Source organism: Salvelinus alpinus, chromosome 20 (genome assembly GCF_045679555.1).
Source record: "Salvelinus alpinus chromosome 20, SLU_Salpinus.1, whole genome shotgun sequence".
Classification (NCBI taxonomy): domain Eukaryota; kingdom Metazoa; phylum Chordata; class Actinopteri; order Salmoniformes; family Salmonidae; genus Salvelinus; species Salvelinus alpinus.
This window is the reverse complement of record NC_092105.1, coordinates 5,472,555-5,489,324: the sequence shown is the minus strand read 5'-3', so window position 1 is coordinate 5,489,324 and position 16,770 is coordinate 5,472,555. Positions and strand designations below refer to the sequence as shown.

Sequence of the window (16,770 nt, the reverse complement as noted above, 5' to 3'; positions counted from 1 at the left end):
CCTGTCTCATTACCCCTATACATATCTACCTCCATCACTCCAGTATCCCTGTCCCCTTCCCCCTATACATATCTACCTCCATCACTCCAGTATCCCTGTCTCCTTACCCCTATACATATCTACCTCCATTACTCCAGTATCCCCTTCCCCCTATACATATCTACCTCCATCACTCCAGTATCCCTGTCTCCTTACCTCTATACATATCTACCTCCATCACTCCAGTATCCCCTTCCCCCTATACATATCTACCTCCATCACTCCAGTATCCCTGTCACCTTCCCCCTATACATATCTACCTCCATCACTCCAGTATCCCCTTCCCCCTATACATATCTACCTCCATCACTCCAGTATCCCTATCCCCTTCCCCCTATACATATCTACCTCCATCACTCCAGTATCCCTGTCTCCTTCCCCCTATACATATCTACCTCCATCACTCCAGTATCCCTGTCACCTTCCTCCTATACATATCTACCTCCATCACTCCAGTATCCCTGTCCCCTTACCCCTATACATATCTACCTCCATCACTCCAGTATCCCTGTCACCTTCCCCCTATACATATCTACCTCCATCACTCCAGTATCCCTGTCCCCTTCCCCCTATACATATCTACCTCCATCACTCCAGTATCCCTGTCACCTTACCCATATACATATCTACCTCCATCACTCCAGTATCCCTGTCTCCTTACCCCTATACATATCTACCTCCATCACTCCAGTATCCCTGTCTCCTTCCCCCTATACATATCTACCTCCATCACTCCAGTATCCCTGTCTCCTTACCCCTATACATATCTACCTCCATCACTCCAGTATCCCTGTCCCCTTCCCCCTATACATATCTACCTCCATCATTCCAGTATCCCTGTCCCCTTCCCCCTATACATATCTACCTCCATCACTCCAGTATCCCTGTCCCCTTCCCCCTATACATATCTACCTCCATCACTCCAGTATCCCTGTCACCTTCCCCCTATACATATCTACCTCCATCACTCCAGTATCCCCTTCCCCCTATACATATCTACCTCCATCACTCCAGTATCCCTGTCACCTTCCCCCTATACATATCTACCTCCATCACTCCAGTATCCCTGTCTCCTTCCCCCTATACATATCTACCTCCATCACTCCAGTATCCCTGTCCCCTTCCCCCTATACATATCTACCTCCATCACTCCAGTATCCCTGTCCCCTTCCCTCTATACATATCTACCTCCATCACTCCAGTATCCCTGTCCCCTATACATGTCTACCTCCATCACTCCAGTATCCCTGTCCCCTTCCCCCTATACATATCTACCTCCATCACTCCAGTATCCCTGTCCCCTTCCCTCTATACATATCTACCTCCATCACTCCAGTATCCCTGTCCCCTATACATATCTACCTCCATCACTCCAGTATCCCTGTCCCCTATACATATCTACCTCCATCACTCCAGTATTCCTGTCCCCTATACATATCTACCTCCATCACTCCAGTATCCATGTCCCCTTCCCTCTATACATATCTACCTCCATCACTCCAGTATCCCCTTCCCCCTGTACATATCTACCTCCATCACTCCAGTATCCCTGTCCCCTTACCCCTATACATATCTACCTCCATCACTCCAGTATCCCTGTCCCCTTCCCTCTATACATATCTACCTCCATCACTCCAGTATCCCCTTCCCCCTATACATATCTACCTCCATCACTCCAGTATCCCTGTCCCCTTCCCCCTATACATATCTACCTCCATCACTCCAGTATCCCTGTCCCCTTCCCCCTATACATATCTACCTCCATCACTCCAGTATCCCTGCCCCCTTCCCCCTATACATATCTACCTCTGTCACTCCAGTATCCATGTCTCCTTCCCTCTATACATATCTACCTCCGTCACTCCAGTATCCCTGTCCCCTTCCCCCTATACATATCTACCTCCATCACTCCAGTATCCCTGTCCCCTTCCCTCTATACATATCTACCTCCATCACTCCAGTATCCCTGTCTCCTTCCCTCTATACATATCTACCTCCATCACTCCAGTATCCCTGTCCCCTTCCCCCTATACATATCTACCTCCATCACTCCAGTATCTCTGTCCCCTTACCCCAATACATATCTACCTCCATCACTCCAGTATCCCTGTCCCCTTCCCCCTATACATATCTACCTCCATCACTCCAGTATCCCTGTCCCCTTCCATCTATACATATCTACCTCCATCACTCCAGTATCCCTGTCTCCTTCCCTCTATACATATCTACCTCCATCACTCCAGTATCCCTGTCCCCTTCCCCCTATACATATCTACCTCCATCACTCCAGTATCTCTGTCCCCTTACCCCTATACATATCTACCTCCATCACTCCAGTATCCCTGTCTCCATACCCCTATACATATCTACCTACATCACTCCAGTATCCCTGTACCCTATACATATCTACCTCCATCACTCCAGTATCCCCTTCCCCCTATACATATCTACCTCCATCACTCCAGTATCCCTTATCTCAATACCCCTATACATATCTACCTCCATCACTCCAGTATCCCTGTCCCCTTCCCCCTATACATATCTACCTCCATCACTCCAGTATCCTTGTCTCCTTCCCTCTATACATATCTACCTCCATCACTCCAGTATCCCTGTCTCCTTCCCTCTATACATATCTACCTCCATCACTCCAGTATCCCTGTCCCCTTCCCCCTATACATATCTACCTCCATCACTCCAGTATCCCTGTCTCCTTCCCCCTATACATATCTACCTCCATCACTCCAGTATCCCTGTCTCCTTCCTCCTATACATATCTACCTCCATCACTCCAGTATCCCTGTCTCCTTCCCCCTATACATATCTACCTCCATCACTCCAGTATCCCTGTCTCCTTCCCTCTATACATATCTACCTCCATCACTCCAGTATCCCCTTCCCCCTATACATATCTACCTCCATCACTCCAGTATCCCTGTCCCCTTCCCCCTATACATATCTACCTCCATCACTCCAGTATCCCTGACCCCTTCCCCCTATACATATCTACCTCCATCACTCCAGGAGCCTCTTCCCCCTATACATATCTACCTCCATCACTCCAGTATCCCTGTCCCCTTCCCCCTATACATATCTACCTCCATCACTCCAGTATCTCTGTCCCCTTCCCCCTATACATATCTACCTCTAACTCTCCAGTATCCCTGTCTCCTTCCCCCTATACATATCTACCTCCATCACTCCAGTATCCCTGCCCCCTTCCCCCTATACATATCTACCTCCATCACTCCAGTATCCCAGTCCCCTTCCCCCTATACATATCTACCTCCATCACTCCAGTATCCCTGTCTCCTTCCCCCTATACATATCTACCTCCATCACTCCAGTATCCCCTTCCCCTATACATATCTACCTCCATCACTCCAGGAGCCTCTTCCCCCTATACATATCTACCTCCATCACTCCAGTATCCCTGTCCCCTTCCCCCTATACATATCTACCTCCATCACTCCAGTATCCCTGTCCCCTTCCCCCTATACATATCTACCTCTATCACTCCAGTATCCCTGTCTCATTACCCCTATACATATCTACCTCCATCACTCCAGTATCCCTGTCCCCTTCCCCCTATACATATCTACCTCCATCACTCCAGTATCCCTGTCTCCTTCCCCCTATACATATCTACCTCTATCACTCCAGTATCCCTGTCCCCTATACATATCTACCTCCATCACTCCAGTATCCCCTTCCCCCTATACATATCTACCTCCATCACTCCAGTATCCCTGTCCCCTTCCCCCTATACATATCTACCTCCATCACTCCAGTATCCCTGTCTCCTTCCCCCTATACATATCTACCTCCATCACTCCAGTATCCCTGTCTCCTTCCCCCTATACATATCTACCTCCATCACTCCAGTATCCCTGTCCCCTTCCCCCTATACATATCTACCTCCATCACTCCAGTATCCCTGTCCCCTTCCCCCTATACATATCTACCTCCATCACTCCAGTATCCCTGTCTCCTTCCCCCTATACATATCTACCTCCATCACTCCAGTATCCCTGTCTCATTACCCCTATACATATCTACCTCCATCACTCCAGTATCCCTTTCCCCTTCCCCCTATACATATCTACCTCCATCACTCCAGTATCCCTGTCTCCTTCCCTCTATACATATCTACCTCCATCACTCCAGTATCCCCTTCCCCCTATACATATCTACCTCCATCACTCCAGTATCCCTGTCCCCTTCCCCCTGTACATATCTACCTCCATCACTCCAGTATCCCTGTCCCCTTCCCCCTATACATATCTACCTCCATCACTCCAGTATCCCTGTCTCCTTCCCTCTATACATATCTACCTCCATCACTCCAGTAGCCCCTTCCCCCTATACATATCTACCTCCATCACTCCAGTATCCCTGTCCCCTTCCCCCTATACATATCTACCTCCATCACTCCAGTATCCCTGTCCCCTTCCCCCTATACATATCTACCTCCATCACTCCAGTATCCCTGTCCCCTTCCCCCTATACATATCTACCTCTATCACTCCAGTATCCCTGTCTCATTACCCCTATACATATCTACCTCCATCACTCCAGTATCCCTGTCCCCTTCCCCCTATACATATCTACCTCCATCACTCCAGTATCCCTGTCTCCTTCCCCCTATACATATCTACCTCTATCACTCCAGTATCCCTGTCCCCTATACATATCTACCTCCATCACTCCAGTATCCCCTTCCCCCTATACATATCTACCTCCATCACTCCAGTATCCCTGTCCCCTTCCCCCTATACATATCTACCTCCATCACTCCAGTATCCCTGTCTCCTTCCCCCTATACATATCTACCTCCATCACTCCAGTATCCCTGTCTCCTTCCCGCTATACATATCTACCTCCATCACTCCAGTATCCCTGTCCCCTTCCCCCTATACATATCTACCTCCATCACTCCAGTATCCCTGTCCCCTTCCCCCTATACATATCTACCTCCATCACTCCAGTATCCCTGTCTCCTTCCCCCTATACATATCTACCTCCATCACTCCAGTATCCCTGTCTCATTACCCCTATACATATCTACCTCCATCACTCCAGTATCCCTTTCCCCTTCCCCCTATACATATCTACCTCCATCACTCCAGTATCCCTGTCTCCTTCCCTCTATACATATCTACCTCCATCACTCCAGTATCCCCTTCCCCCTATACATATCTACCTCCATCACTCCAGTATCCCTGTCCCCTTCCCCCTGTACATATCTACCTCCATCACTCCAGTATCCCTGTCCCCTTCCCCCTATACATATCTACCTCCATCACTCCAGTATCCCTATCTCCTTCCCTCTATACATATCTACCTCCATCACTCCAGTAGCCCCTTCCCCCTATACATATCTACCTCCATCACTCCAGTATCCCTGTCCCCTTCCCCCTATACATATCTACCTCCATCACTCCAGTATCCCTGTCCCCTTCCCCCTATACATATCTACCTCCATCACTCCAGGAGCCTCTTCCCCCTATACATATCTACCTCCATCACTCCAGTATCCCTGTCCCCTTCCCCCTATACATATCTACCTCCATCACTCCAGTATCCCTGTCCCCTTCCCCCTATACATATCTACCTCCATCACTCCAGGAGCCTCTTCCCCCTATACATATCTACCTCCATCACTCCAGTATCCCTGTCCCCTTCCCCCTATACATATCTACCTCCATCACTCCAGTATCCCTGTCTCCTTCCCCCTATACATATCTACCTCCATCACTCCAGTATCCCCTTCCCCTATACATATCTACCTCCATCACTCCAGGAGCCTCTTCCCCCTATACATATCTACCTCCATCACTCCAGTATCCCTGTCCCCTTCCCCCTATACATATCTACCTCCATCACTCCAGTATCCCTGTCTCCTTCTCCCTATACATATCTACCTCCATCACTCCAGTATCCCTATCCCCTTCCCCCTATACATATCTACCTCCATCACTCCAGTATCCCTGTCCCCTTCCCCCTATACATATCTACCTCTATCACTCCAGTATCCCTGTCCCCTATACATATCTACCTCCATCACTCCAGTATCCCCTTCCCCCTATACATATCTACCTCCATCACTCCAGTATCCCTGTCCCCTTCCCCCTATACATATCTACCTCCATCACTCCAGTATCCCTGTCTCCTTCCCCCTATACATATCTACCTCCATCACTCCAGTATCCCTGTCTCCTTCCCCCTATACATATCTACCTCCATCACTCCAGTATCCCTGTCCCCTTCCCCCTATACATATCTACCTCCATCACTCCAGTATCCCTGTCTCCTTCCCCCTATACATATCTACCTCCATCACTCCAGTATCCCTGTCTCATTACCCCTATACATATCTACCTCCATCACTCCAGTATCCCTGTCCCCTTCCCCCTATACATATCTACCTCCATCACTCCAGTATCCCTGTCTCCTTCCCTCTATACATATCTACCTCCATCACTCCAGTATCCCTGTCCCCTTCCCCCTATACATATCTACCTCCATCACTCCAGTATCCCTGTCTCCTTCCCCCTATACATATCTACCTCCATCACTCCAGTATCCCCTTCCCCCTATACATATCTACCTCCATCACTCCAGTATCCCTGTCCCCTTCCCCCTATACATATCTACCTCCATCACTCCAGTATCCCTGTCCCCTTCCCCCTATACATATCTACCTCCATCACTCCAGTATCCCTGTCTCCTTCCCTCTATACATATCTACCTCCATCACTCCAGTAGCCCCTTCCCCCTATACATATCTACCTCCATCACTCCAGTATCCCTGTCCCCTTCCCCCTATACATATCTACCTCCATCACTCCAGTATCCCTGTCCCCTTCCCCCTATACATATCTACCTCCATCACTCCAGGAGCCTCTTCCCCCTATACATATCTACCTCCATCACTCCAGTATCCCTGTCCCCTTCCCCCTATACATATCTACCTCCATCACTCCAGTATCCCTGTCCCCTTCCCCCTATACATATCTACCTCCATCACTCCAGGAGCCTCTTCCCCCTATACATATCTACCTCCATCACTCCAGTATCCCTGTCTCCTTCCCCCTATACATATCTACCTCCATCACTCCAGTATCCCTGTCCCCTTCCCCCTATACATATCTACCTCCATCACTCCAGTATCCCTGTCCCCTTCCCTCTATACATATCTACCTCCATCACTCCAGTATCCCTGTCCCCTATACATGTCTACCTCCATCACTCCAGTATCCCTGTCCCCTTCCCCCTATACATATCTACCTCCATCACTCCAGTATCCCTGTCCCCTTCCCTCTATACATATCTACCTCCATCACTCCAGTATCCCTGTCCCCTATACATATCTACCTCCATCACTCCAGTATCCCTGTCCCCTATACATATCTACCTCCATCACTCCAGTATTCCTGTCCCCTATACATATCTACCTCCATCACTCCAGTATCCATGTCCCCTTCCCTCTATACATATCTACCTCCATCACTCCAGTATCCCCTTCCCCCTATACATATCTACCTCCATCACTCCAGTATCCCTGTCCCCTTACCCCTATACATATCTACCTCCATCACTCCAGTATCCCTGTCCCCTTCCCTCTATACATATCTACCTCCATCACTCCAGTATCCCCTTCCCCCTATACATATCTACCTCCATCACTCCAGTATCCCTGTCCCCTTCCCCCTATACATATCTACCTCCATCACTCCAGTATCCCTGTCCCCTTCCCCCTATACATATCTACCTCCATCACTCCAGTATCCCTGCCCACTTCCCCCTATACATATCTACCTCTGTCACTCCAGTATCCATGTCTCCTTCCCTCTATACATATCTACCTCCGTCACTCCAGTATCCCTGTCCCCTTCCCCCTATACATATCTACCTCCATCACTCCAGTATCCCTGTCCCCTTCCCTCTATACATATCTACCTCCATCACTCCAGTATCCCTGTCTCCTTCCCTCTATACATATCTACCTCCATCACTCCAGTATCCCTGTCCCCTTCCCCCTATACATATCTACCTCCATCACTCCAGTATCTCTGTCCCATTACCCCAATACATATCTACCTCCATCACTCCAGTATCCCTGTCCCCTTCCCCCTATACATATCTACCTCCATCACTCCAGTATCCCTGTCCCCTTCCATCTATACATATCTACCTCCATCACTCCAGTATCCCTGTCTCCTTCCCTCTATACATATCTACCTCCATCACTCCAGTATCCCTGTCCCCTTCCCCCTATACATATCTACCTCCATCACTCCAGTATCTCTGTCCCCTTACCCCTATACATATCTACCTCCATCACTCCAGTATCCCTGTCTCCATACCCCTATACATATCTACCTACATCACTCCAGTATCCCTGTACCCTATACATATCTACCTCCATCACTCCAGTATCCCCTTCCCCCTATACATATCTACCTCCATCACTCCAGTATCCCTTATCTCAATACCCCTATACATATCTACCTCCATCACTCCAGTATCCCTGTCCCCTTCCCCCTATACATATCTACCTCCATCACTCCAGTATCCTTGTCTCCTTCCCTCTATACATATCTACCTCCATCACTCCAGTATCCCTGTCTCCTTCCCTCTATACATATCTACCTCCATCACTCCAGTATCCCTGTCCCCTTCCCCCTATACATATCTACCTCCATCACTCCAGTATCCCTGTCTCCTTCCCCCTATACATATCTACCTCCATCACTCCAGTATCCCTGTCTCCTTCCTCCTATACATATCTACCTCCATCACTCCAGTATCCCTGTCTCCTTCCCCCTATACATATCTACCTCCATCACTCCAGTATCCCTGTCTCCTTCCCTCTATACATATCTACCTCCATCACTCCAGTATCCCCTTCCCCCTATACATATCTACCTCCATCACTCCAGTATCCCTGTCCCCTTCCCCCTATACATATCTACCTCCATCACTCCAGTATCCCTGACCCCTTCCCCCTATACATATCTACCTCCATCACTCCAGGAGCCTCTTCCCCCTATACATATCTACCTCCATCACTCCAGTATCCCTGGCCCCTTCCCCCTATACATATCTACCTCCATCACTCCAGTATCTCTGTCCCCTTCCCCCTATACATATCTACCTCTAACTCTCCAGTATCCCTGTCTCCTTCCCCCTATACATATCTACCTCCATCACTCCAGTATCCCTGCCCCCTTCCCCCTATACATATCTACCTCCATCACTCCAGTATCCCAGTCCCCTTCCCCCTATACATATCTACCTCCATCACTCCAGTATCCCTGTCTCCTTCCCCCTATACATATCTACCTCCATCACTCCAGTATCCCCTTCCCCTATACATATCTACCTCCATCACTCCAGGAGCCTCTTCCCCCTATACATATCTACCTCCATCACTCCAGTATCCCTGTCCCCTTCCCCCTATACATATCTACCTCCATCACTCCAGTATCCCTGTCCCCTTCCCCCTATACATATCTACCTCTATCACTCCAGTATCCCTGTCTCATTACCCCTATACATATCTACCTCCATCACTCCAGTATCCCTGTCCCCTTCCCCCTATACATATCTACCTCCATCACTCCAGTATCCCTGTCTCCTTCCCCCTATACATATCTACCTCTATCACTCCAGTATCCCTGTCCCCTATACATATCTACCTCCATCACTCCAGTATCCCCTTCCCCCTATACATATCTACCTCCATCACTCCAGTATCCCTGTCCCCTTCCCCCTATACATATCTACCTCCATCACTCCAGTATCCCTGTCTCCTTCCCCCTATACATATCTACCTCCATCACTCCAGTATCCCTGTCTCCTTCCCCCTATACATATCTACCTCCATCACTCCAGTATCCCTGTCCCCTTCCCCCTATACATATCTACCTCCATCACTCCAGTATCCCTGTCCCCTTCCCCCTATACATATCTACCTCCATCACTCCAGTATCCCTGTCTCCTTCCCCCTATACATATCTACCTCCATCACTCCAGTATCCCTGTCTCATTACCCCTATACATATCTACCTCCATCACTCCAGTATCCCTTTCCCCTTCCCCCTATACATATCTACCTCCATCACTCCAGTATCCCTGTCTCCTTCCCTCTATACATATCTACCTCCATCACTCCAGTATCCCCTTCCCCCTATACATATCTACCTCCATCACTCCAGTATCCCTGTCCCCTTCCCCCTGTACATATCTACCTCCATCACTCCAGTATCCCTGTCCCCTTCCCCCTATACATATCTACCTCCATCACTCCAGTATCCCTGTCTCCTTCCCTATTTACATATCTACCTCCATCACTCCAGTAGCCCCTTCCCCCTATACATATCTACCTCCATCACTCCAGTATCCCTGTCCCCTTCCCCCTATACATATCTACCTCCATCACTCCAGTATCCCTGTCCCCTTCCCCCTATACATATCTACCTCCATCACTCCAGTATCCCTGTCCCCTTCCCCCTATACATATCTACCTCTATCACTCCAGTATCCCTGTCTCATTACCCCTATACATATCTACCTCCATCACTCCAGTATCCCTGTCCCCTTCCCCCTATACATATCTACCTCCATCACTCCAGTATCCCTGTCTCCTTCCCCCTATACATATCTACCTCTATCACTCCAGTATCCCTGTCCCCTATACATATCTACCTCCATCACTCCAGTATCCCCTTCCCCCTATACATATCTACCTCCATCACTCCAGTATCCCTGTCCCCTTCCCCCTATACATATCTACCTCCATCACTCCAGTATCCCTGTCTCCTTCCCCCTATACATATCTACCTCCATCACTCCAGTATCCCTGTCTCCTTCCCCCTATACATATCTACCTCCATCACTCCAGTATCCCTGTCCCCTTCCCCCTATACATATCTACCTCCATCACTCCAGTATCCCTGTCCCCTTCCCCCTATACATATCTACCTCCATCACTCCAGTATCCCTGTCTCCTTCCCCCTATACATATCTACCTCCATCACTCCAGTATCCCTGTCTCATTACCCCTATACATATCTACCTCCATCACTCCAGTATCCCTTTCCCCTTCCCCCTATACATATCTACCTCCATCACTCCAGTATCCCTGTCTCCTTCCCTCTATACATATCTACCTCCATCACTCCAGTATCCCCTTCCCCCTATACATATCTACCTCCATCACTCCAGTATCCCTGTCCCCTTCCCCCTGTACATATCTACCTCCATCACTCCAGTATCCCTGTCCCCTTCCCCCTATACATATCTACCTCCATCACTCCAGTATCCCTGTCTCCTTCCCTCTATACATATCTACCTCCATCACTCCAGTAGCCCCTTCCCCCTATACATATCTACCTCCATCACTCCAGTATCCCTGTCCCCTTCCCCCTATACATATCTACCTCCATCACTCCAGTATCCCTGTCCCCTTCCCCCTATACATATCTACCTCCATCACTCCAGGAGCCTCTTCCCCCTATACATATCTACCTCCATCACTCCAGTATCCCTGTCCCCTTCCCCCTATACATATCTACCTCCATCACTCCAGTATCCCTGTCCCCTTCCCCCTATACATATCTACCTCCATCACTCCAGGAGCCTCTTCCTCCTATACATATCTACCTCCATCACTCCAGTATCCCTGTCCCCTTCCCCCTATACATATCTACCTCCATCACTCCAGTATCCCTGTCCCCTTCCCCCTATACATATCTACCTCCATCACTCCAGGAGCCTCTTCCCCCTATACATATCTACCTCCATCACTCCAGTATCCCTGTCCCCTTCCCCCTATACATATCTACCTCCATCACTCCAGTATCCCTGTCTCCTTCCCCCTATACATATCTACCTCCATCACTCCAGTATCCCCTTCCCCTATACATATCTACCTCCATCACTCCAGGAGCCTCTTCCCCCTATACATATCTACCTCCATCACTCCAGTATCCCTGTCCCCTTCCCCCTATACATATCTACCTCCATCACTCCAGTATCCCTGTCTCCTTCTCCCTATACATATCTACCTCCATCACTCCAGTATCCCTATCCCCTTCCCCCTATACATATCTACCTCCATCACTCCAGTATCCCTGTCCCCTTCCCCCTATACATATCTACCTCTATCACTCCAGTATCCCTGTCCCCTATACATATCTACCTCCATCACTCCAGTATCCCCTTCCCCCTATACATATCTACCTCCATCACTCCAGTATCCCTGTCCCCTTCCCCCTATACATATCTACCTCCATCACTCCAGTATCCCTGTCTCCTTCCCCCTATACATATCTACCTCCATCACTCCAGTATCCCTGTCTCCTTCCCCCTATACATATCTACCTCCATCACTCCAGTATCCCTGTCCCCTTCCCCCTATACATATCTACCTCCATCACTCCAGTATCCCTGTCTCCTTCCCCCTATACATATCTACCTCCATCACTCCAGTATCCCTGTCTCATTACCCCTATACATATCTACCTCCATCACTCCAGTATCCCTGTCCCCTTCCCCCTATACATATCTACCTCCATCACTCCAGTATCCCTGTCTCCTTCCCTCTATACATATCTACCTCCATCACTCCAGTATCCCTGTCCCCTTCCCCCTATACATATCTACCTCCATCACTCCAGTATCCCTGTCTCCTTCCCCCTATACATATCTACCTCCATCACTCCAGTATCCCCTTCCCCCTATACATATCTACCTCCATCACTCCAGTATCCCTGTCCCCTTCCCCCTATACATATCTACCTCCATCACTCCAGTATCCCTGTCCCCTTCCCCCTATACATATCTACCTCCATCACTCCAGTATCCCTGTCTCCTTCCCTCTATACATATCTACCTCCATCACTCCAGTAGCCCCTTCCCCCTATACATATCTACCTCCATCACTCCAGTATCCCTGTCCCCTTCCCCCTATACATATCTACCTCCATCACTCCAGTATCCCTGTCCCCTTCCCCCTATACATATCTACCTCCATCACTCCAGGAGCCTCTTCCCCCTATACATATCTACCTCCATCACTCCAGTATCCCTGTCCCCTTCCCCCTATACATATCTACCTCCATCACTCCAGTATCCCTGTCCCCTTCCCCCTATACATATCTACCTCCATCACTCCAGGAGCCTCTTCCCCCTATACATATCTACCTCCATCACTCCAGTATCCCTGTCCCCTTCCCCCTATACATATCTACCTCCATCCCTCCAGTATCCCTGTCCCCTTCCCCCTATACATATCTACCTCCATCACTCCAGGAGCCTCTTCCCCCTATACATATCTACCTCCATCACTCCAGTATCCCTGTCCCCTTCCCCCTATACATATCTACCTCCATCACTCCAGTATCCCTGTCCCCTTCCCCCTATACATATCTACCTCTAACTCTCCAGTATCCCTGTCTCCTTCCCCCTATACATATCTACCTCCATCACTCCAGTATCCCTGCCCCCTTCCCCCTATACATATCTACCTCCATCACTCCAGTATCCCAGTCCCCTTCCCCCTATACATATCTACCTCCATCACTCCAGTATCCCTGTCTCCTTCCCCCTATACATATCTACCTCCATCACTCCAGTATCCCCTTCCCCCTATACATATCTACCTCCATCACTCCAGGAGCCTCTTCCCCCTATACATATCTACCTCCATCACTCCAGTATCCCTGTCCCCTTCCCCCTATACATATCTACCTCCATCACTCCAGTATCCCTGTCTCCTTCCCCCTATACATATCTACCTCCATCACTCCAGTATCCCTGTCCCCTTCCCCCTATACATATATACCTCCATCACTCCAGTATCCCTGTCCCCTTCCCCCTATACATATCTACCTCCATCACTCCAGTATCCCCTTCCCCCTATACATATCTACCTCCATCACTCCAGGAGCCTCTTCCCCCTATACATATCTACCTCCATCACTCCAGTATCCCTGTCCCCTTCCCCCTATACATATCTACCTCCATCACTCCAGTATCCCTGTCCCCTTCCCCCTATACATATCTACCTCCATCACTCCAGTATCCCTGTCTCCTTCCCCCTATACATATCTACCTCCATCACTCCAGTATCCCTGTCTCCTTCCCCCTATATATATCTACCTCCATCACTCCAGTATCCCTGTACATTGTTAATATGGTACTGAACTGACCCTGTATATATATATAGTATATAGACCCTAAAACATTTGGTATACATATTAGTTCAGAACCTAGCTATGAACCTCAGCTATCATAGCCAGTTGTATCAACTTCAAAACAGTCTGAATGACATTAATGAAGCCTATGGATTGAGTAGAATATATAACTTTGTGCCAAGGATGCAAATCGTATATACATGTAGTTATTACCGTGCATGAGATCCCCACATTGTAGCCTGTACATGTAATATATTCACTGATCATGTACTCTACCTTGGCAAATAATGGTACAGTTCAGGTATGAATGTCTTTGAGGTCATTTTTCAGTCATATCCAATACCAGGAGTATTAAACTCCAGTCTTTGAGTGGTGCTGTGTCTGCATGTACAGTGCATTCGGAAAGTATTCAAACCCCTTGACTTTTATCACATTTTGTAACGTTACAGGCTGGGTGGAGGGTGGAGCAGTATTTAGTAAGGAAGCAGGACTGGTTTGAGGGGGGAGAAGTATTTAGTAAGGAAGCAGGACTGGTTTGAGGGTGGAGCAGTATTTAGTAAGGAAGCAGGACTGGTTTGAGGGGGGAGCAGTATTTAGTAAGGAAGCAGGACTGGTTTGAGGGGGAGCAGTATTTAGTAAGGAAGCAGGACTGGTTTGTGGGGGATCAGTATTTAGTAAGGAAGCAGGACTGGTTTGTGGGGGAGCAGTATTTAGTAAGGAAGCAGGACTGGTTTGAGGGGGAGCAGTTTTTAGTAAGGAAGCAGGACTGGTTTGAGGGGGGAGCAGTATTTAGTAAGGAAGCAGGACTGGTTTGAGGGGGGAGCAGTATTTAGTAAGGAAGCAGGACTGGTTTGAGGGGGGAGCAGTATTTAGTAAGGAAGGAGGACTGGCTTGGCACATAGAGGGCACTATATAGGGAATAGGATAATCGCACACCTGACGATCTGTCTTTTCGAGCCGTCTATTTCCTGTGTAAGAAGGGTGAAAAATCCACTTATCACTTAAATCTCACTGGATCGATTTGCTTTCATTTTACTCCTGCGACTCTTTCATACTCTTGCTTGTGCCTGTCGTTTCTTCCCGTTAAAACTTCTTAGGGATAAGTGGACAACATCCGGTGAAATTGGAGAAGGCGCGCAATTCAAATAAATAATCGTAATATTAAACATTTATGAACATACAAGTAGTTTATATAATTTAAAAGCTTAAATTCTTGTTAATCTAACTGGGTTGTCTGATCTGCGACTCTTTCAAACTCTTGCTTGTGCCTTTCGTTTCTTCCCGTTAACGTTGCGACCTTCGGAAATGTTTGTAATGACCTGTCAAATACGACGTGTTCATGGATGAAATGGGCTCATCGGAATACATCGTCTTTCTGTTGCATCTACAAAGAACGTAAAGCTTCGTCCGGGAAAGAGACCATTATTTTGATTGGTTGTTCAAGTTAAACTTTAATACAGTTGAAATGTTTACAAACTAGATGAGCTGAAATGAAAGCCGCTTCCTAAAATGAACACTCTGTAGTGATATTATGTCTGATCTGACAAACGATCTAAAGTACGCATAGATAGGTATAATCTAGAACCAAACTGTTTATCTTTAATCTGAGAGTATCCTGCTATTGATATACTTGTTGAATTATGCAACAGTAATTAATGAGACAGGCCTAGACAGAACACGTTTTTGGGGGCTGCAACCCTATTCCAAAACCGTTATGTTGATTTATTCATATATGAAAATATACCCAGTGCGTTTATGCAAATGATGCACATATCATTTTCTTTATTTTAACACAAAATATATATTTTTAAATACCTGATACCATTAGTGTCACGTTCTGACCTTAGTTCCTTTGTTATGTCTTTATTTTAGTTGGTCAGAGCGTGAGTTGGGGTGGGCATTCTATGTTTTTCTATGTTTTGTTCTGTTGTTATATTTCTATGTGTTTGGCCTAGTATGGTTCTCAATCAGAGGTAGGTGTCAGTCATTGTCTCTGATTGGGAGCCATATTTAGGTAGCCTGTTTTCTATTGTGTTTTGTGGGTGGTTGTTTCCTGTGTTAGTGTTTGCACCATACGGCACTGTTTCGGTGGATGGTTTGTGCTTTTGTTATTTTGTTCAGTATGATTTATTAAACTTCTCATTATGGACACTTACCACGCTGCACATTGGTCCGATCCATGCTACTCCTCTTCAGACGAAGAGGAAATCCGTTACAATTAGAACATGTATATAGAAAAATAGTTACATTTGACAATAAATTGAATACCTGAATTCCCAGCTAAACTCCATTATTTGTCTGTGCCAGTAAAATGTTTTATTATTGCTGCAATAATAATAGTTTCAGACGTTAGTCTATCTGTCTAAAGTTTTGAGGGCAAATGAATGTTCTGGGTTTGGATACCCATGTTCTGGGTTTGGATAACCGTGTTCTGGGTTTGGATAACCCTGTTCTGGGTTTGGATAACCGTGTTCTGGGTTTGGATAAACGTGTTCTGGGTTTGGATTAACGTGTTCTGGGTTTGGTT

The 16,770-nt window shown here is 47.7% G+C and overlaps 1 protein-coding gene across 1 annotated transcript in view; it reads right to left on the bottom strand.

Annotated features, from left to right (window-relative positions):
• LOC139546229 (alpha-aspartyl dipeptidase) overlaps nt 1-16,432 on the bottom strand; it is a 41,249-nt gene extending 24,817 nt beyond the window's left edge. Inside the window, exon 1 of the mRNA XM_071354360.1 lies at nt 16,400-16,432. Coding sequence (XP_071210461.1) covers nt 16,400-16,424 — 25 coding nt within the window. The 5' untranslated portion in view covers nt 16,425-16,432. The remainder of the gene's footprint in view (nt 1-16,399) is intronic.
• Nucleotides 16,433-16,770: the final 338 nt, after the last annotated feature.